The 23,455-nt window shown below is 46.1% G+C and overlaps 1 protein-coding gene across 5 annotated transcripts in view; it reads left to right on the top strand.

The window, feature by feature from the left end:
- pcdh17 (protocadherin 17) overlaps window positions 1–23,455 on the top strand; it is a 202,537-nt gene that overhangs the window by 121,163 nt on the left and 57,919 nt on the right. For 2 of the 5 annotated variants that reach the window (XM_072476312.1, XM_072476310.1), the window contains exon 4: window positions 1,823–1,912. The exons of the other annotated variants lie outside the window; for them this stretch is intronic. In XM_072476312.1, coding sequence (XP_072332413.1) covers window positions 1,823–1,912 — 90 coding nt within the window. The remainder of the gene's footprint in view (window positions 1–1,822; window positions 1,913–23,455) is intronic. 5 annotated transcript variants of the gene reach the window in all.

Raw genomic sequence — 23,455 nt, forward strand, 5'->3', positions numbered from 1 at the left:
ACTAAATGCAACAGTTCCCCTTTCCAGGATAAGCCTTTTCTCATGCACATTTAAATCCTCCCTGGCTGGCAGTGTCCCCTTTTCTCTATTCTATTTCACCCTTTTGGTTCTAATTTTTTGTCTGTGCCCCCAGTCCAAAATTCCCCAAATTATGGAAATAGTTTTTCTCAGTTATCTTGAAAACTTTGATTAAATTACCCCTTAATCTTCTAAATTCCAGCAAGTACAGCCCTAGTTTTGTGTAATCTTCCCTCATAAATTAACGATTGGAGTCCAAGTATTATTCTGGTAAATCTACACTGCACTCCCATCGAGGTCCAGTGTATCCCCTCGAAGGTCTGGTGCCCAGAATTATTCAGAGTATTTCAGATGTAACCAGGGCGCTGGATAGCTGAAACGTAACATTTCTATTCCTCTCAACATGAAGGCCAGCCTTTCAAATTATTTTCTGCACCTGTTCATGACATTTTACTGTTCATTATACCTGGGCTCCTAAATCTCTTTTAGGCCTCTACTTTTTCTCATGTCAAGGTCCAGCAGTTTTCTCCTGATATTTCTGGTTTTCTCATGGACCCGTCTTCTGTTTCAGATCATTAACCATGTCTTCCGATAGTTTTAGTGTATTTGATCTCAATTCCTTTTCCTCCTGTTCTACATTACTCTGACAGCAAATGACAGGATGATATACATTATGCACTTTCGTGATCTGAAAAGTAAACAATCATATTAGCAAACCTGTTTCACGCCAGTAGTAATGACCAATGCTCACTATCGGCTTCCCAGTTTTGGATTATATATTAAATGAAGCAATTACTGTCGACTGGGGACACAGTTTACAAATGAGGGGTCTCCCATTTAAAACAGAAGTGAGGAGAAATGTTTTCTCTCAGAGTCTTTGTGGAATTTGCTTCCCCAGAAAGCAATGGAGGTAGAATCATGGAGTTTTTTTAAGGCTGAATTAGATGGATTCTTGATTAACAAGGAAGTCAAAAGGTATAGGAGGTAGAGAGGAAAGTAGGGTTGAGGCCATAATCAGGTCATCAAATGACAGAACAGGCTCGAGGGGCTGAATGGCCTACTCCTGCACCTTATTCGAACCTATGCATGAAGTATACTTCATGAAGTTGATCAAATTTTTCATTTTCACATGAGGATGACCACTGCTTAAAAAGAAAGAGTTCTGGTTTGCTGGAGGTATTTCCTCACGTTGCTCCCTTATGTGGGCTGAGCAGTCTGAGAATTAGAAACAGGACATTCAGAAGTGAAACCAGGAAGCACTTTCTCAAACGGAGGGCAATGGAAATCTGAAACTCTGCCCTGAGTAGGCAGTGATGCTGGGTCGATTGAAATTTTCAAGCTTCAGACTGATAGATTTTTTTACGTAATGATGTCAAGGGATAAGAGAAAAGGTGAGTAAAACAAGTCAAGGTACAGTGATAGTCTATTAAATATTGAAACAGGTTCAAGGGACTGAATCGCCTACTCCCGTTTCTATAATTGTATTTATTTTATGGAAGTTGATTCATACTGTTTATTTCTATATGTTCAGTCTTTCTGAAGGAGGAGCGAGTTGACACTAGATGGGGCCATACCTTGTTCAGGTTGTTTAACTACTTTATTCGACAGCAAGGTAAACATACAGTGTAATAGATTAGGTTCTTTCAGCTCATTTCGGTATGTCTTGCCTCCCTGTAAGAACATGAAAATAATGTGCGTGTTATGCTGATCCACTTTGGTAGGTCGTCTTGCTTGGCTTAAAACAGAATAACTCCTCTACAGTCTATTTTTCTAAGACTGCCTCTCTCTTGCCTTTCTGTCTCAGCTGCAGCTTCTGTTGTAGATGGACTTTTGATACCCGTGTCTCTTTTCAATCCCAATTTGACAGACAGGCATCAGAAATTTCATCAACATAGTAAGTGAAAGATGTATTATGAAATACCCAGACAAGCTAATGAATAACATGTTGTTAATCGCTGGGGAGAGCACGTTCTGTGTAGCATATTACCACCCTTGTAAGGGTGCTCTTTTTTAAGTGAGAATTATTTATAAAAATTCAGCGTTAAAAATAAATTCAACAAAAGTATTTATTTTGCCAAAAATTAGGGTGAAATAAAATGGTCAAAGCATTGATACATGATAAAAACTCAAGGATGAAAAAGACCATTAGACCCACTAAAGTCTTGAAGTAAATTTGATCCCACAGTATGGCATTTAATTGTATTTTGGATTGACTCAGTGCTTTTGCTCCTGTGACTTTGCGTGGGAGGATATTCTAAATATTAGCAGCTCTATAGAGTAAATGCAGCAAGGCTATTCTTATTCTGGAAAATCTTGTTCGATGGAGGCAAGAACTGCAGAATTAAGCATCAAGACCTCAGGCTGGATTCTCTCAAAATGGCGCTATGTCCCCACGCTGGTGTAAAAATGCTGCCGTTGCACTCCCCAGTTTCCTGCAAAAAATAAAATTTGATTCACTTACCTACAGGGGGCTAGCAGGGTCCCAGATTAATTCACTCAGCTTTGGCTGCGTATACGGGCCCCCGCACTTCCGGTTCCGGGGCTGCACATGCACACGGCGGCAGCCTCCAGCAGCCGCGCCGAGCTCCATGGCGGACTCGGACCGCGGACCCACACGAAAAAACGAGGTCCTCCAGATCTACCGCACACCCCTGCATCGGACCGGCCCAATCTCTGCCCCGGATGCCCATGAGACCGGTACCTGATCCGCCCGCCCCCCACCAGGGCCAGTCTGCAGCGCCGCGTGAGAGTCCCGACCTGCCAGACCATGTTAGTTCCACGCCGTCGGGGATCGGCCGGTCGGGAGCGGAGGTTTGCTGGGCGGGCCTTTGGCAATGGCTCCCCCAGCCGTGCGATGGAATTCGCGGACGCGGGGATATCCGGGGCCCGAAGAATCGCCGGAGTGGCGCCATGCCCGATTCCGTCGGGAACGTTGATTCCCCTCCCCGCGCCAAACGCGGAATTCAGCCCCTAAGGTACCCAACTCACTGTTGGCACATTTCACATTCTATTCAATGGAAACCCCAACAACAAGAACTAATTGCACTTATATAGGACATACAACATTAAAAAATGACCCAAGGTGCTGCATTAGAGCAAAATTTGATATTTTAAAAATTACACCAAGCCAAAGAAAGAGATATTGGGACAGGCAACTAAAACTGAGCCGGGACTTTCCACTCCCATTCTTGGGCGGGTTTGGTGGCAGCAGCAAAAAATCTCACGAGAGGCACAAATCACACATTTTATGTCAGCGGAAAGTCTCTTTATGATTACCCGTGTCTGCGTGAGTTTTTCTCTGGGTGCTTCAGTTTCCTTCCAAATCCAAAGATGTGGCAGGATAGGTGGATTGGCTCTGCTAAATTACCCCTTAGTGTCCAAAGGTTAGGTGGGGTTACGGGGTTGGGGCGGGAGAATGGGACTGGGTAGAGTGCTCTTTCTGAGGGTCGGGGCAAATTCAATGGGCAAATGGCCTTCTGCTCTGTAGGTGTTCTATGATTCTAAATTGGAGGAGACCTGCATCAATGTGGCACATTGTGAACTTTTCCATGATCCACACCCCCTCCCCCACCCAGCAGACAAAGGCACCCGCAAGACTTAAAAGAACAAAGAACAAAGAACAAAGAAATGTACAGCACAGGAACAGGCCCTTCGGCCCTCCAAGCCCGTGCCGACCATACTGCCCGACTAAACTACAATCTTCTACACTTCCTGGGTCCGTATCCTTCTATTCCCATCCTATTCATATATTTGTCAAGATGCCCCTTAAATGTCCCTATCGTCCCTGCCTCCACTACCTCCTCCGGTAGTGAGTTCCAGGCACCCACTACCCTCTGCGTAAAAAACTTGCCTCGTACATCTACTCTAAACTTTGCCCCTCTCACCTTAAACCTATGCCCCCTAGTAATTGACCCCTCTACCCTGGGGAAAAGCCTCTGACTATCCACTCTGTCTATGCCCCTCATAATTTTGTATACAGTTTAAGCGAATGCACAAGCGTTAATTTTTGTTTGCATAATTGGATGGATTGTTGAGTTAAGTTGCTATTTCTGGAAAGCACTTCTGAACTTCAAAATTATGTTAAAATCCCTAACTCAAGTGTGTGAACCAGATATAATACCTGAGACATAAAACAGTGGCCAATCATTATAATGTGGATGCACCAGTGCTGGAAATACAGCAGCCTTGTTACGAAAGCTCTTGATGTCTCTTTTATCTCTCAGTGCATGGTTGCTCGCATTTCAGCAAGAGTACAACTAGAAATAACTATTATATTGCATGTTCCATTGCCGAGAGATGACAGAGATCAAGAGAGTGTCCACACTGGTTCAGAGCTATGATTCGTATCCACGGGATGAAGGAAGTTTCTTGTTTGGCAAAACCGTAAACAACTTTCTATCAATTTAAAAAAACAAAATGATGTTGCGTCTTTTACAACCCTGAGGATGTCCCAAAATGCTCCGCAGCCGAAGTACTGTTTTTTAAAGTAAGTGTAATTACTGTTGTGACATAAGAAAACATGGATGGCAGTTTGCACACAGCAAGGATCCACAGGCAGCGTTGAGTGAAATAGCCAGATAATCCCTTAGCACAGCACTGAAGTGACAGTCTCGTTTATAGTAGGTTTTATGAAGCAGGGTTAAACCCACCAACCATTGAAATCAGAGGGAAGAGCGTACTATCTTTGTGCTATATGAGCGAAAGCTGACATCTTTGCTGTAAGGCAACCATTTGCAGTAGAAAGCTGCTGTATTGTCTGAATGCAAAAACAATGAATAAATGATTTTGGCAGCATCGCAACAGCAACAGCCTGCATTTGTACACCACCTTTAAAGTAGTAAAAGCCCCGTGGTGCTTTATAGACATGTAGTGCTGCTGTTGTGAAATAGAAAGCCACATAAAATGTGGGTCTTTTTGAGTGAAACAAATAAAGATTTGTATGAATTCCAGGACATCACAAAAATAATTTAAAAGCAATGAAGTACTTTTGAAATAGCAGCCAAATTGCACACAAGGTCCCACAAACAACAATATTATAATGAAACAATAATCTTTTGGTGATGTTGATTGAGGGATAAGTATTGGCTCGGACACTGACTAACTCCCTTGCAGTTTTTTCAAGTAATGCCCTGAGATCCATTCTGTCCGCCTGAGGAATAGACGTGGGCTTCAGTTTAATGCCTGATCCGAATGACCTTTCCTAGAAATTATGAGCGCAATCGATTTTCCTTCAATTAACAAGAAGAAAAATCATGAAAACCTGGGCAGTGCATCTATGTGCTGGCAAAGCATGTCCATGAAACTGGCCCTTGTGTCTTCGTGTTGCACGTAGTCCTTCTCAGCCTGCATCAGCAAATACTCTTGCAATGCTGACACTCGAGACAGGAATATACAGGGGCAGAAAAGAGAAGAAATTCAGATATGGCATATGTGTGCACAGCTCTCTGCTTTTCCAGCCGCTTCTCAATATCATTAGTAAATGATTAAGAGAATCAAACAGTTGAAATCGATTCCACCTGATGTTAATTGACATCGACTTTGTCTGCAAGCTGTTCAGACTGCCAGGTGTTTCACACCTGTTTAGCCCCAAATTTATTGAATTGCCAGCTGATTCAGACTTAATTCAGCAGGTGTAGATTCATGTGTGAATCGAGAACAAAATACAGCAACCAGTCCCTCCTCCTCTGACATCTGGAGTATCTCAATGCCCCATTGCATTGCATGGAGATGAGTGACAGCTGGGATACAGCAGTTTTTATAGATTCAAATATTCTTGTGAAGGCAGTGTAGGAGCTTAAAGGAGCGGCATTGTTGATTTTCTACTCTCTAACGTTAAATCTCTCTTCTGAGAGTAATGACTTTGAGCTGGGTTACATTATTGCTCTGCTGAATGTGAAACCTTGGTCTGCACAATTGCCTGCTCCGTTCTTTACATTAAAATAGTGACTACACTCCCAAAATACTTTGAATAGGCCTGAAACTGATCTAAAACTCTGCTGCATGTACCTCAACCCGCACCAAGTCCCATTGCTTTAACACCCCTGTGCTCACCGACCTACATTGACTCATGATTTTCACATTCTTGTCCTTATTTTCAAATCCCTCCATGGTCTCACCCCTCCTTATCTCTCTAATCTCCTCCAGCCCAATGAATACAATGTGGAAAATTGTGAGGTTATGCACTTTGGAAGGAGAAATTGAGACATAGACTATTTTCTAAATGAGAATACGCCTAGGAATTCAGAAGCACAAAGGGATTTGGGAGTTTTTGTTCACGATTCTCTTTTTTAAAATAAATTTAGAGTATCCAATTATTTTTTATCCCAATTAAGGGGCAACTTAGCGTGGCCAATCCACCTACCCTGCACATCTTTGGGTTGTGGGGGTGAAACCCACGTAGATACGGAGAGAATATGCAAACTCCACACGGACAGTGACCCAGGGCCGGGATTCGAACCCGGGTCCTCAGCGGCGTAGGCAGCAATGCTACCCACTGTGCCACTTGCCGCCCGTGTTCACGATTCTCTTAAGGTTAACGTGCAGGTTCAGTCGGCAGTTAGGAAGGCAAATGCAATGTTAGCATTCATGTCAAGAGGGCTAGAATACAAGACCAGGGGTGTACTTATGAGGCTATATAAGGCTCTGGTCAGACCCCATTTGGAGTATTGTGAGCAGTTTTGGGACCTGTATCTAAGGAAGGATGTGCTGGCCGTGTAAAGGGTCCAGAGGAGGTTCACAAGAATGATCCCTGGAATGAAGAGCTTGTCGTATGAGGAACGGTTGCGGACTCTGGGTCTGTACTCGGAGTTTAGAAGGGTGAGGGGGGGACCTTATTGAAACTTACAGGATGCTGTGTGGCCTGGATAGAGTTGATGTGGAGAGGATGATTCCACTTGTAGGAAAACTAGAAGCAGAGGACACAATCTCAGACTAAAGGGCCGATCCTTTAAAACAGAGATGAGGAGGAATTTTTCAGCCAGAGGGTGGTGAATCTGTGGAACTCTATGCCGCAGAATGCTGTGGGGGCCAAATCACTGAGTGTCTTTAAGTAGAAATAGATAGGATTTTGATCAATAAGGGGATCAGGGGTTATGGGGAGAAGGCAGGAGAATGGGGTTGAGAAAAATATCAGCCATGATTGAATGGTGGAGCAGACTCGATGGGCCGAGTGGCCTAATTCTGCTCCTATGTCTTATAGTCTTATGGTCTTATCCTTCAAGGTATCTGTGCTCCTCTAATTCTGGTCCCTTGAGCAATCAAGATGAAAATTGCTTCCCCATTGCCTTCAGTTGCTTAGACCTCAATAGCCTCCCTGTATCTTTCTGTCTCTCTACTGCACTTTCCTGCTTCAAGATAAACCCTCCTTAAAGCCTATTTCTAAGGCCAAGCTTTTGCTCATCTCACCTAAATCTCTTATTCTGTTGCTCTGTGTGTTTGATCATATTCCTGTGAAGCAAGTTGGGACATTTTACAACGTTAAATGTGCGATAAAAATATTAAAATTGTTATTGCTGCTGTTGTATTTGCATTTTGCAGTGTGCAGACCGCCTTTAAGGCAGGCAGCATATAAATGTGTTAAAACATGCCTATTTTTACAGATTTTCTCAAATATGCCACAGCATATAATTTACATGCCTCAGTGATTTGACATACTTTGGTGCCAGTCAAATAATTAACTGCATGACAGGATGGTGGATTGATGGTGTGTGTAGTCTGTGCCATGTCACGGTAAGAGAAACTGGATAGCCCATTGGTCTTTTCTTGACCTTTCTTGAATGTTCGCATAATATATGCACGGTGGGATTCTTCGTCCAGCGATGCGGAAGCGCGATTGGGCGGAGAATTGTGCGTGAGCTGAAAATCGAGGCCAGAGCTGGGCACCCACAGAATGCCATGTTCCAGTGCCTCAATAGCGGTGTGAATGCATTCTACGCCGCACGTCGGCGTGGGCATGCAGATTGTACAGTGATGACCATTGGCATATCATTAACGGGCCCGCCCCGGTATTCTCCGGACCTCCTGCAAGCTCCGCCTTGAGGAAGAAGCGATGGCGTGGTTAAAATCGGGAAACTGGAGCCGTGGTTGCTGAGGGTGAGAGAAGCATGGGCTGATGGTCCTGCCGCTCACTGGGGGGGTGGGGGGTGGGGGGGGGGGGGGGTATGCCTGGGGCGGGGAGTGTAGCGGGGGGGTGACCAGAGGATGAGCTGTAGGGTCCGGGTGCCTCCCCCGGGGTGTCCAGACATGAACCCCCCCCCACCCACCAACAATTAGGCACCACCCTGCTGGTGATAATCACCACCCAAGGAGGACACCCAGAGTAGACTTCACAGGATGGCACAGGACAGGGGCCGTAGAGCCTGCTGCTGGCATGGGTTGTGTCAGCCACTGGCACCGCCGTTGGCAGAGACAGGTTCCGGAATCAGAGGGCCCCTCCCCCGGTGCCAGACACCGATGCGGCCAGGGGTGCTTTGCGTAGGGCAAAGCGGCGGAGAACGGCCGGGGGTCGGGGTATGAATGGGAGGGTAGGGACATGCTTGTCCTGCAATACGGGCCAGAGCCACCACGTAGCCCACAGGACCTGATTGGGCATGCGGGTAACCGCCATGATAACATTTCTGCCCTTTACCCACTGCAGAGAATGGATTTTGGTATCTAACCAGGAGTGGTTGGCATCTGCCTAGCCGTCACAGTCATGGTAGACGCACTGCAACTGTACAAGCAGGAGCTGCTGAGGGAGAGCCCTGCAGCAGCAGAGTCTGCCCTAGAGAAACAGGAACCAGTCGGTGAGGATGGAGAGCCGGCTGCCCAACAGATCGAGGAGGAGGTGGGAAAGCGGCACAGTATTAGGTCCCGTGTGTACCGGCAGCGCCCGACATTCAAGGACCTGCATGTCATCAAAGACTCCGCTTGACTAGGGAGACAGTACGGCCACATCATGGTGTACCTTGAACCGCAAGGGTATATATAGAGGAGGACACCCGGGCCATCAAAGTGACGGTCGCCCTGAACCTGTTTGCATTGGGGTCCTTCAAGGCACCACGTGGGTACCTGTCAGTGCACAGGTGCATCTGCTCCATCAGTGAGGCCCTGTATGCCCAGGTGGCGCAATACATCAACCTGAATATGGACCGAGCCCACCAGATTGCTCGAGCATCGGGGTTTGCTGCCATCGCCAGGATGCCTCAGGTCCAGGGGATGATCGGGACGAATTTTCCCCTATGGACACCGTCACATGAGGAGGTGCCGTTCACAAACTGCAAGGGGTACCATTCCATGAACATGCAGACGATGCACAAGATGCACCTCATGCACATGTGAGCCAGGGAAGCGTGCATGGGACAATACAATCACCTTCAGGTTCGCCAACTGGGGGGCCTACCTGGCGGCAGCTCAAACATATTTCCCCCAACCACATGTGCAAGAGGGTCATCGCTATTCACTGCGGGCTCACTTGGTTCTCTGATGCCGACCTCTGCCTTGGCGACTGCCCACTCTCCGACCCCATCAACCACGTCCAACGTCCTCTGCGCTGCGACGATGAGGTGCCGCAGGTTCGGTGGGCCTTTTATCTCTCCCAGCGATTGTGGGCTGTTTCTCCTAGGGAGACAAATAATGCACTGTGTGAAACACTCGGACGCGGGAAGCACAGTGAGTCCACAGCTAATGGCTTGTGTGTGCAAGGATCCCGGCCATGGCGGGCGGCATGGGTTTTGGCATGTGGTGCAGGGTGGGGTGAGCGTGGACTGCCAGCGGATGGGGTTCGATCGCCTATGGGAGTAGGGGGGCGCTACGGGTGTGTGGGATGGAGTTGGTGCCAGGATGACGATAGTGGAGGTGACTGGCCTGGGGGGTTGCTCACCCTCGCCCATCGCTGGCTACCGGTCTAGCTGGCAGGGACCTCAAGAGGAGGTGGCGGGATGGGGGGGGGGGAAGAGTTGATGCCCGTGGCACAATGGTGGTGACTCACCCTGGCTGTCCTGAGGAGGTCATGCGGCTTCTTTCTGCACTGCTGGCCTGCCCTGACGGTGGAACCCACCTATGCCCTGGCCCGGTTGACATCTGCGGGTGGCAGCCTCCTTACCACCCCGGGGGGACAGGGTCCCCCCCCTTCTCCTCCACGGCATCCTTAGCATCTCCAGCTCAGCGAACCTTGGTGTCGGTTTTCGGGGTGGCATCTTTTTGGCTGGAACGTGAGTGTGTTGTGAGTGGAGTGCTTATATGCGGCTGCAGCCTGTCAGGATCTTGTGTGCCAATCCCGACCCCAGTGAATCACATGCCAGCATTTTTTGGAATTGCACTAGTTCCACGTGGCGCCTGTGCCAGCCCATTGAGATGTCCCGAATCACACCAGGACCAGCGCCGCTTTTGGGGCTAAAGAACTCACGCAATTCAGTCCCAGCGTCAGCGCTCAGTCTCTAAAACGGAGAATCCGGCCCATCAAGTTTCATTTTTAGTGTGTGACTAATGAGGAAGAAGTGCTGTGTGTTCTTTCAGATTGCCAGAACAGGAACAGTTTAGCAGATGTGAAGGTGGAGGTGTAATTTTAGGAACTACGTGAATGAGGATGAAATTCAGCATCTCATTGAAATTCTAGTTTTATGGGAACTACAAATAATTTTGTCGTTGTTTTTAAAGGTGATAATACAGAGAATTGCATCGCCTAAAGGTTTTCTAGTGCAGGTGAGATGAGACAACCCAGCAAGAACAGCCAGAAAGTGAGAATTTAGCAGGAAGCGTTAGGGAAAAAGCTGTGAAAATCATGGAAGTCGCTGCAGACAGTAGAACAAGTGAAGATCACAACACATAGGGTGATAGACAGTATGTGTTGTGCAGACACGCAGTCGGTATTGACAATGCTAAACCAGGTTCTATAATACTAGGGCACGGTTAAAGGTTATAATGTAACCATTAACAACACTTCAGCTATTCAAAGAAGAGTCGGGGAATTCTCCTGGCCAATAGTTATTCCTCATTAATTGCTCATTCATCAACAACTGTGCCTCTGCGAACCACCTCGGAATGTTTCAGTATGTAAAAGGCGCTACAGAAATATAAATTGTTGCTTCGTTGGAGCATTTGTTGAACCATGTCAGTATTCAATATTTCATTTTCTGTGAAGTGTTTTGTATAGTTAAATGAGTGAACAGTACCACATAAATTCAGGCACCTTTTGTTTAAAGAGTGTGCGTTTCCTGAGTTGATAGTTCAGCAGAAGGAAAACAAAATTAACTGTGCAATTCCATGATGAAAGCTATAAATTAAAGGTAATTACTCCTGCCTATAATCCTATTCATTATTTACATTGCTAGAACCATTAATGTACTTATTTAATGATGTGGAGATGCCGCTGTTGGACTGGGGTGGCACAGTAAGAAGTCTTACAACACCAGGTTAAAATCCAATCGGATTGTTTCGAATCACTAGCTTTCGGAACGCAGCTCCTTCATCACCTGATGTTGTAAGACTTCTTACTGTACTTGTTTTATCTGTTTGATATGAACATATTGTTACTAATGTGTGCACATTCCAATCTTTAAAACCAAATCAGTTGTAACAAAGTGCAATGATCGACAGACTAAAGCAATTTACACTGGGATTGTCACAAGTTTAATTTCATGGTGTGCTATTGAACTATGGATTACTAGGATATGAGTTTTAATCCCTAGTCTGTGTCGAATTAGCTGGACTCACGTGAGGCCGCAATACAAGTGAAAGCATCTGCAAAAAGAGTTTCCATGGGAAATCGATGCTGTTCAAGAAAGTCGAAGGTTTGAGTTAATGGTGCTTTCAAAAATCATTACTTGTGGAAACGTACTGGCAGCACAAAGACGGAAAGGCATTAATTGTGATTTTAAAGAATCTTACTTATATAAAAGATAGAAACGAAATGGACATTTTTTGAAAGCCGTTGGTGACGCAGGGTAAACGACTGTTCAATGTTTGTGGTGATCAGCTTTGTATTAGGCGGAGGGCATAGAAGAAGTTCAGAAGTACCACCGATATGGTTTTCTATCCATTCAATTCAATTGTTAGAGAAATATGGGAGAATGTACCAAATTCCCAACATGAGCTTCAGGTGCACAAAAGTATGCATTTGAAGTTTTGAAGATGCCAATGCAAATAATGTACTTAGAAAAATAATATACTTAGAAACATCTTATTTAGTCATTATTCCAAAGACTTACTCCTTTCAATGCCCCCCCCCCAGCCCCATAACCTAAATATATAGAGTGGCTGCAGCAAAGAAGGTGGCCATTCAGCCTATCATATCTCTGCTGGCCCTCTGAAGCACCAATTCACATAATATCAACCCTCTGCTTTTTCCCACAGCCCTGCAGTTTTTTCCTTTTCAGAAAATGAGGTTGGGCCAGTGCTTTATAGGTTTAACATAGCTTCCTTGCTTTTGTACTCCATGCCCCTAATGATAAATTCCAGAATGCTGTTTGTTTTATTACTGCTCCCTCAACCTGTCCTCACATTTACAATAATTTATGCAAATATGCACCCCTGTCCTTCTGCTCCTACCCCCTTTAGAATAGCTGCCTTTATTTCATGCTGCCTCTGTGCGTGCATCATACCAAAACAAATCACTTCATATTTCTCTGCATCAAATTTCACCTGCCACGTGTGTGTGCCCATTCTGCCAACCTGTCTATGTCTTTTTGAGGTTCTGCACTATCCTCGTCATGGTTCATAAGTCCCAAAAGACATGCTTTTTAGGTAAATTGGACATTCTGAATTCTCCCTCAGTGTACCCGAACAGGCGCCGTAGTGTGACGACTAGGGCATTTTCACAGTAACTTCATTGCCTTCTTGTGACACTAATAAAGGTTATAATATTTCTAAGTTTCATATTATTTGCACATTTTCAAATTGTGTGCTAGGCACTAAAGTCTAGGTCATTAACATTTATCAGGAAGAACAGGGACCCTAACACCAATCCCTGGGGAGCTCATGGGCGGCATGGTGGCACAGTGATTAGCTCTGCTGCTACACAATGCCAGGGACCTGGGTTCAGTGCCAGCCTTGGGTGACTGTGTGGAGTTTGCATGTTCTCCCCATGTCTGGTGTGACCTGTATAAGAAGGACAGGTTGCATCTAAACCGGAGAGGCATAAATATCCTGGCCGCGAGGTTTGCTAGTGTCACACGGGAGGGTTTAAACTAGTATGGCAGGGGGGTGGGCACGGGAGCAATAGGTCAGAAGGTGAGAGCATTGAGGGAGAACTAGGGAATAGGGACAGTGTGGCTCTGAGGCAGAGCAGACGGGGAGAAGTTGCTGAACACAGCGGGTCTGGTGGCCTGAAGTGCATATGTTTTAATGCAAGGAGCATTACGGGTAAGGAAGATGAACTTAGAGCTTGGATTAGTACTTGGAACTATGATGTTGTTGCCATTACAGAGACCTGGTTGAGGGAAGGGCAGGATTGGCAGCTAAACGTTCCAGGATTTAGATGTTTCAGGCGGGATAGAGGGGGATGTAAAAGGGGAGACGGAGTTGCGCTACTTGTTCGGGAGAATATCACAGCTGTACTGCGAGAGGACACCTCAGAGGGCAGTGAGGCTATATGGGTAGAGATCAGGAATAAGAAGGGTGCAGTCACAATGTTGGGGGTATACTACAGGCCTCCCAACAGCCAGCGGGAGATAGAGGAGCAGATAGGTAGACAGATTTTGGAAAAGAGTAAAAACAACAGGGTTGTGGTGATGGGAGACTTCAACTTCCCCAATATTGACTGGGACTCACTTAGTGCCAGGGGCTTAGACGGGGCGGAGTTTGTAAGGAGCATCCAGGAGGGCTTCTTAAAACAATATGTAGACAGTCCAACTAGGGAAGGGGCGGTACTGGACCTGGTATTGGGGAATGAGCCCGGCCAAGTGGTAGATGTTTCAGTAGGGGAGCATTTCGGCAACAGTGACCACAATTCAGTAAGTTTTAAAGTACTGGTGGACAAGGATAAGAGTGGTCCGAGGATGAATGTGCTAAATTGGGGGAAGGCTAATTATAACAATATTAGGCGGGAACTGAAGAACATAGATTGGGGGCGGATGTTTGAGGGCAAATCAACATCTGACATGTGGGAGGCTTTCAAGTGGCAGTTGAAAGGAATACAGGACCGGCATGTTCCTGTGAGGAAGAAAGATAAATACGGCAATTTTCGGGAACCTTGGATGACGAGTGATATTGTAGGCCTCGTCAAAAAGAAAAAGGAGGCATTTGTCAGGGCTAAAAGGCTGGGAACAGACGAAGCCTGCGTGGAATATAAGGAAAGTAGGAAGGAACTTAAGCAAGGAGTCAGGAGGGCTAGAAGGGGTCACGAAAAGTCATTGGCAAATAGGGTTAAGGAAAATCCCAAGGCTTTTTACACGTACATAAAAAGCAAGAGGGTAGCCAGGGAAAGGGTTGGCCCACTGAAGGATAGGCAAGGGAATCTATGTGTGGAGCCAGAGGAAATGGGCGAGGTACTAAATGAATACTTTGCATCAGTATTCACCAAAGAGAAGGAATTGGTAGATGTTGAGTCTGGAGAAGGGGGTGTAGATAGCCTGGGTCACATTGTGATCCAAAAAGACGAGGTGTTGGGTGTCTTAAAAAATATTAAGGTAGATAAGTCCCCAGGGCCTGATGGGATCTACCCCAGAATACTGAAGGAGGCTGGAGAGGAAATTGCTGAGGCCTTGACAGAAATCTTTGGATCCTCGCTGTCTTCAGGGGATGTCCCGGAGGACTGGAGAATAGCCAATGTTGTTCCTCTGTTTAAGAAGGGTAGCAAGGATAATCCCGGGAACTACAGGCCGGTGAGCCTTACTTCAGTGGTAGGGAAATTACTGGAGAGAATTCTTCGAGACAGGATCTACTCCCATTTGGAAGCAAATGGACGTATTAGTGAGAGGCAGCACGGTTTTGTGAAGGGGAGGTCGTGTCTCACTAACTTGATAGAGTTTTTCGAGGAGGTCACTAAGATGATTGATGCAGGTAGGGCAGTAGATGTTGTCTATATGGACTTCAGTAAGGCCTTTGACAAGGTCCCTCATGGTAGACTAGTACAAAAGGTGAAGTCACACGGGATCAGGGGTGAGCTGGCAAGGTGGATACAGAACTGGCTAGGCCATAGAAGGCAGAGAGTAGCAATGGAGGGTGCTTTTCTAATTGGAGGGCTGTGACCAGTGGTGTTCCACAGGGATCAGAGCTGGGACCTTTGCTCTTTGTAGTATATATAAATGATTTGGAGGAAAATGTAACTGGTCTGATTAGTAAGTTTGCAGACGACACAAAGGTTGGTGGAATTGCGGATAGCGATGAGGACTGTCGGAGGATACAGCAGGATTTAGATTGTCTGGAGACTTGGGCGGAGAGATGGCAGATGGAGTTTAATCCGGACAAATGTGAGGTAATGCATTTTGGAAGGTCTAATGCAGGTAGGGAATATACAGTGAATGGTAGAACCCTCAAGAGTATTGAAAGTCAAAGAGATCTAGGAGTACAGGTCCACAGGTCATTGAAAGGGGCAACACAGGTGGGGAAGGTAGTCAAGAAGGCATACGGCATGCTTGCCTTCATTGGCCGGGGCATTGAGTATAAGAATTGGCAAGTCATGTTGCAGCTGTATAGAACCTTAGTTAGGCCACATTTGGAGTATAGTGTTCAATTCTGGTCGCCACACTACCAGAAGGATGTGGAGGCTTTAGAGAGGGTGCAGAAGAGATTTACCAGAATGTTGCCTGGCATGGAGGGCATTAGCTATGAGGAGCGATTGAATAAACTCGGTTTGTTCTCACTGGAACGAAGGAGGTTGAGGGGAGACCTGATAGAGGTATACAAAATTATGAGGGGCATAGACAGAGTGGATAGTCAGAGGCTTTTCCCCAGGGTAGAGGGGTCAATTACTAGGGGGCATAGGTTTAAGGTGAGAGGGGCAAGGTTTAGAGTAGATGTACGAGGCAAGTTTTTTACGCAGAGGGTAGTGGGTGCCTGGAACTCGCTACCGGAGGAGGTAGTGGAAGCAGGGACGATAGGGACATTTAAGGGACATCTTGACAAATATATGAATAGGATGGGAATAGAAGGATACGGACCCAGGAAGTGTAGAAGATTGTAGTTTAGTCGGGCAGCATGGTCGGCACGGGCTTGGAGGGCCGAAGGGCCTGTTCCTGTGCTGTACATTTCTTTGTTCTTTGTCTGTGTGGGTTTCCTCCGGGTGCTCTGGTTTCCTCCCACAGTCCAGAGTTATGCCAGATAGGTGGATTGACCATGTTAAATTTCCCATCAGTGTCCAAAAGGATAGCTGGGGTTATGGGGATAGGGCGGGGGTGTGGGCCGAGATAGGGTGCTCTTTCAGAGGGTCGGTAGTGACATGATGGGCCGAATGGCCTCCTGTTGCACTGTAGGGATTCTATGATTCTAACTTCAGAAGAAACATTCCTCCTATCTAAAAAATAGCCATTCATTATTACTTTGTTTCCTGTCACTCAGTCAATTTAATTTCTATGTTGCTACTGCCCCTTTTATTCCAAGAACTTTGATTTTGCTCACAGTTCTGCTGTGTGGTACCTTATCAAATACCTTTTGAAAGTCCATCTACACCACATCAACAGCATTACCCTCTTCAACCCTCTCTGTTATCTCATTGAAAGATTCAAGCACGTTAGTAAAATTTCCCTTCACACATCCATGCATCCTTAATTAATCTGTACTGCTGCCTCACAGCGCCGAGGTCCCATGTTCGATCCTGGCTCTGGGTCACTGTGTGGAGTTTGCACATTCTCCCCTGTGTTTGCGTGGCATTCGCCCCCACAACACAAAGATGTGCACGTTAGGTGGATTGGCCACGCTAAATTGCCCCCTAATTGGAAAAAATGAATTGGGTACTCTAAATTTATAAAATAATTATTTTTTTTTAATTAATAAACAAAAGTTTCCTGACCATTAAGGTTAAACTGACCAGCTTGTAGTTGTTTGGCTTATCTTTACACCCTTTGTTGAATATAGGTGTAACATTTGCTAGTTGGAAAATTGTGACCTCTGCAATTTTCACTCTAGTTTCCTTCAGTTTCCTTGGTACAGACCTCCTATCCAATACCTGCTCCTTATCAATGTTAAAGTTTTCATGAGTAAGTACTTTGGGCTGGATGCTCCGTTTCTGAGTCTAAGTGCTGATGCCAAAGGTGAATCCGCGGAGTTCCATGTCAGAAAAATCGGTGCACACCTCCGCTACTGGTGAGGGGCTAGCACCGGCGCCGCATGGACATCAGCAAAACCCACAAAAAACGGTGCCGGAATTGCCGTGCCCGTGATGGACACTCGCAGGGCTGACAAACTGCAGCCGCGCTTAAACTATACACCCCCCACACAAACACACTGATCGCGGCCAAAAAGATGGGACAGGTTGTGCTGGAGTGCCCATACAGCTGATGGGTCGGCTGGAGCCAGAGGGCACACAGGGGGTTGCCCCGGGGGTGACCTATACGACCCAGGGCACCAGGTTTATATTGGGCTGTCAGCGGAATGCGCAGCACATGGCTGACCTGCTGGATGCGGTAATGGTGCTGCGTACCCGTCCACCCCGACCCCACAGCCTACCTCCTGGCTACCCCCCATTACTCCCCCCAGCCCTGGCAGAAGCCCCCCCCCCCCCCCCCCCAGCGGCGCGACTGTCGGTGAGGTATGGCGGTACTGGACACTGTCATGCGCCCTTTCTTCCTCTCAACAGCCACCATGCCATGTTCACAATTCGTGAGAGCACACGTGGACTGCGCCATTGGGCACTCAGCCCATCGGAGGCGGGGTATCGCGGGTGGGCCCACTGATGAAATGCAAATGGTGTTTGACCTACACGCGCCGTGCGTCGCATTGACGCCGTTTTCGAGGAGGCGGAGCATCGTGATACGGCTTCAAACCGGTGCCTGCCATGATTTCGGCATCGAGAGCTATTCTCCGCCCGATCGCACGCCCCGATTTCGGCGGCGGCTAACAGAGAATCTAGCCCCTTCTCTTTCATCATGGCCGGGGCAGCATCTTTTTCCTTGGAAAAGAAAGACGTGAAGTATTCATTTAACCTCAGCCATTCCCCACGCCTCCATGTGTAAATCATCTTCTTGGTCCCTAATTGGCCCCACTCCTCCAACCAAATTTTTACGATTCCTATGTTAATAAAAGTCTACGATTCCCTTTTATGTTAGCTGCCAGTCTTTTCTCATATTCACTCATATTTTCTGTTTCTCTTATCTGCGTTTTTATTTCCCCTCTGAATCTTCTATTAGTTCTCAGTTGTATTGCCCATTAAACATGTCACGAGCACACATTTTCTTGTTTATTTTAATCTTTATTTCTTTCATCACCCAAGGAGCTCCAGATTTGTATCCCTTACCTTGTCCCTTTGTGGAAATACACCTAGGGCAGGTTTTTCTCACCCCACCCCCCCCGCCACATGTTTTACGGTGGCGGAGGTAGCACACCATTGGCCGGCAGCAGGATCTTTTCATCATGCCATTGTCAACGAGGCTTCCCGTTAAATGCACCCCCCCACGACCCGGAAACCTGCGGCAGGGGTTCACCGTCGACGGGACCAGAAGATGCCGTTGGCGGGAACAGCCGGAAAATTATGGCCTTTGAGTGTACATCTTCTTTAAAGGCAGACCATAATTCAGTTGCAGTTTTGCATGCTAATTTTTGATTCCAATTTATCTGGGCTAGATCCATTCTTAACCCTTTGAAGTTGTCTTCCTCCTAGTTAGTTATTCTTCCTTTGGATTGTTCCTCTCCTTTACCAGAGTCAACCTTATGAGATGCAATGATCACCATCCCCTGAATGTTCCTCTACTGATGCTTGATCCACGATTTACTTCATACCCAAGAAGCAAGTCCAGCAGTGCCTCCTTTCTTGTTGGATGAAAGATATACTGCTGTAGAATATTATCCTGAACACATTCAATGAAGGTTCGCCTCTATCTGCCCTTTACACTTGTTCTGACCTCCTCGGATGTCAAAAAGTGGGCACCGTCTGTTTCCCCATCCAGTCTGTGCAGGTCCCATTTCACCCAGAAATTATGTTCATGTCTAAAGCCCTCCTTCCTGCGCCATCGGAATACGAACTTCCCCGATGAAAGGGGCAGGGCTTGTCCCTTAACAAGGAGAGCCTCTCAGTATATAAACCCCGACCTGGGTGCAGGTCCCCTTCGGGGAGTGGAGGAATTACTGTATGAAAAATAAACCTGTGTTAGTTTTGCATCCAACCACGAGTTCCCGTGTGATCACTTTGTCGGATTCTACACACTATTGCTATCGCAGTCTGTATTCAGATAATTAAAGTTTCCCAGTATAGGTTTTGCACTTTTCTGTGATTGTCTTGCAAATTTGTTCCCCTACTCTTTCCCACTCGCTGATGCCTTATAGAATACACTGAGCAATGTAATTGCACATTTTTTGTTCCATGTCTCTTACCAAATAGATTCTGCACTTAACCTCTCTGGCACATCCACTCTCTCCAGCACTGTGAAGCTTTAATCATGCCTCCTCATTTCCTTCCTTTCCTACCTTTCCTGAGCATCTTGTATCTTTGGGCAGCACGGTAGCATTGTGGTTAGCACAATTGCTTCACGGCTCCAGGGTCCCAGGTTTGATTCCCGACTTGGGTCACTGTCTGTGCGGAGTCTGCACGTTCTCCCCGTGTGTGCGTGGGTTTCCTCCGGGTGCTCCGGTTTCCTACCACAGTCCAAAGATGTGCAGGTTAGGTGGACTGGCCATGCTAAATTGCCCTTATGTCCAAGATTTCCCTTAGTGCTGGGTGTGGTTACTGGGTTATGGGGATAGAGTAGAGGTGTGGGCTTGGGTGGGGTGCTCTTTCCAAGAGCCGTGCAGACTCAATGGGCCGAATGACCTCCGTCTGCACTGTAAATTCTGTGATAAAAAAATTCTATGTATCCTGGAATACATAATATACAATCCTGCCCTTTTTTGAACCAGGTGTCATGTGAGAGTACCTTTAAGAAATGGGCGTTTAAGAAATGTACCTTTAAGAAATGGGTGTTCATCAGTGATGTCAGAGTGTGGGAGGAGCTGGGCTGTCTGTCAGCATTTTACTTTCGTTTTAGGCTGTTTGCTGCAGGGTGTGTTTTAGTTTCGTTTTCATTATTGGAGCTGAAGCCAGACAGAGCAGGTGTACTGTTGATCTCCCTGCCATGAAAAGACTATCTATTGATCATTTGGTGAATTCAGAATTATAAATGTTCTCAGTAGTGAATCTAAACCTAATGTGCTTCTGTTAAAAGGTGTTTCTTTTGTCTTCTGGATGTTGTTTGGGAAGTTATTAAGGATTACTTAGTGTTGTATTCTTTGGGGTTTGTATTTGAATTGATGGTTGCTAAGATGTTCACTGTATGTTTTAAAACGCTTAACTTAAGTTCATAGAATAAACATTGGTTTGTTTTAAAAAATACTTTTCCATTTCTGCTCTACCACACCTGTAGAGTGGACCGTGTGCTCCCCATACCACAATCTATTAAAAGTTGTGTGTCAAGTGAACTCCATGATACACTTTGGGGTTCTCTAAACCCTGGCCCATAACACAGGTCTCTCTTTTCATCATAACGTCCATGTGGCTATCTGCTTCTACAACTCACCAATCTTATTTACCACACACTGCGCATTCACATACATGCACTGTAAGCCTAATTTAGAATTTATTACTTTCCCTCTTCAGCTGAATCAACCGAATACTTTATTTCCTACTCTAGTACTATCTGTCTTTACTAATATTTTTTGCACCATGGTATTCCTCTCTCGTGTTCACTTGGTTTCCACACCTCTGCCCAATTGTTTTACACCCTCCCCAGAAGCACTAGCAAGAAAATTGGTTCATGCTCTGTTTTAATGAAACCCATTCAGTCTGTGCAGGTCCCATTTCTCCCAGAAATTATGTTAATGTCTAAAGCCCTCCTTCCTGCGCCATCTCTCCAATCACACATTCATCCGCCCTATCCTCCTATTTCTCTCTCTCTCTTGTATACTCTTAAGCTGCAGAGTGAGAACATCCATCCACATATCCCCGCTCTTGGGAATACTCAGGAACATTGGGCTGGATTTTATAGGACACCATGGTTCCCATACCCAAAGGTTCGGGGGGGAAGCAACTAATTGGGCTTAATAAACTGGAGGCTGGATTCCATCTCCCAGTGACAAGTCTGCCTCAGAGAGTTTCTGGCCAATCAGAGACTGTCAGCTATCCAGTCCAAACAGCACGACCAGGAAGAAAGGCCTCTCTGGATACTGCACTGGGCTTGAGGCGGTATACAATGTTGATTGAAACTTGAGATGGGTTTGTACGTCTTGCTGGGGATGGGAGGATGCGTTTCGAGAGGCTATTGGGGAAGGGCAACCTATGGTTGGGGGGTAATACCCAGAGGGCCTGAATGGACCTAGAGGCTGTTTAAGGAGTGACTACCACCACCCACCACAGCCTCCGCAGGGAAATCTGTTGGGCTGGGTGCTGGTATGGGCTTCTCACACCACTAATTAAATCCTGGTGGCGGTGGGATGAAGCCCTTACGTGGGCATTGATTGCCTACTTAAGGGCCTCAGTTGGTTCACTGGCTGACAGACCACCTGACACCACTGGTCAAATTGCGGTGGAGGCAGCTAAGGGGGTGGGCAGGTCACCTACTAGATTTTAAGTGCCACTACACCTTCAAACCCACTGACAGCAGAGCGTAAGATCCAGCCCATTGCCTCCATTACTCTCCCATAATGTGCCTTAGGATGTTTCACACCACTAGATAAATGGAAGTAATTGTTATTTTCCAGATACTGCTAAAAGCAACCACTTACTGTTTCCGGACAAACTTCTTAGAAAATCCTTTCCTCATTTTGCTCAGGATAAGTTTGTATCATTATCTCCCTCCAGCATAACCTCTCCCACCTCCTCATACTTTGTAGCAGCACACCAGAAACAATATCTCATGATTTATGTTAGTAGCTAAAAAGGTGTAATGATAAATAATATTCAACTAGATTGATGAGCAGGAAGATTTTTTTGATTCATTTTTGGGATATCGGTTATACTAGCAAAGTCAGCATTTATTATCGATCCCTAGTTGCCCTTGAGATGATGATGCTGAGCTGCCTTCTCAAACCCCTGCAGTCCATATGGTGAAAGTACCACCACAATACTGTTACATAAGACATTCCAGGATTTCAACACAGCAATGATGAAGAAACAGCCTTAGAACATAGAACATAGAAAATACAGCACAGAACAGGCCCTTCGGCCCACGATGTTGTGCCGAACCTTTGTCCTAGATTAATCATAGATTATCATTGAATTTACAGTGCAGAAGGAGGCCATTCGGCCCTTTGAGTCTGCACCGGCTCTTGGAAAGAGCACCCTACCCAAACTCAACACCTCCACCCAACACCAAGCCTTGTAGTTCCAAATCAGGATGGTTTGTGGCTTGGAGGGAAACCTGCAGGAGGTAGTGTTCCCATGTGCCTGCTGTCCTTATCCATGTGGATAGTAGAGATCACAGGTTCGAAAGGTGCTGTGAGGAAATCTTGGAGAGTTGATGCAGTATATCCTCTAGATAGTATGCACTACATCCACGGTCCATCACTAGTGGAGGAAGGGGTGCATAGACTTCAGATCAAGTAGACTGCCTTGTCAAGTCTCTTGAGTGATTTTGCAGCTGCACTCATCCAAAGAGTGATAGGTATTCCATTGCACTCTTGACTTCTGCTTTAAAATACTGGAGAGGCTTTGAGGAATGGAACAGTCTCACTCACTGCAATATGCCCAGGTTCTGATGTTTGTACTCCAATATTTGGCAAAGGAAATAAAAGCACTTGGTGTAGACACGTCATAATCCCAACAGCCTCACCAGGACTATGGTCATGTGTGCTTTTGTGATATTTAGCAAGTGGAATAGTTCCAGTGACCAGAGACTAATCCTTTCTTTAAATCTGTTATTTTGCAATGATGGAAGACTTTTCTCTCAACCGTATAGAGTCTCAACAGGAATTGTTAGCAGGAAACAACTGTAAACATGTCAGATACAGAAAGCATACACGTCTTACCAGTGTTCTCTGTGTATACATGGTTAGTCTGTGCAGTTCGACAAATCAATAAGTTTTGAGGAGAAATAACTTGCACAGCTTGTGGAAAACCCCTGATGGATCTGTGTGATTGGAAACAAAGTGAAATGTTCAATTTTAACTTATTTTGACTGAGAGATCATGTTGCCCACATCCCCCAGCAATGGATTTGCCTCATGTATTTGAAGCATGTAAGCTTAGAGACCGTGTTGATCCTTGTTTCAGGATTTGGGTAAGTAGGCTTTAAGGGATTATTAACTAACTCCAACTGCCTGACTACTGCCAATTTAGTACAATGACAAAAAGGCAGTTCTATTTCATATTTAAGAGGTTTACTTTCCAATGTCCTAATTTT

This window comes from Scyliorhinus torazame, chromosome 15 (assembly GCF_047496885.1).
Source record: "Scyliorhinus torazame isolate Kashiwa2021f chromosome 15, sScyTor2.1, whole genome shotgun sequence".
Taxonomy (NCBI): Eukaryota; Metazoa; Chordata; class Chondrichthyes; order Carcharhiniformes; family Scyliorhinidae; genus Scyliorhinus; species Scyliorhinus torazame.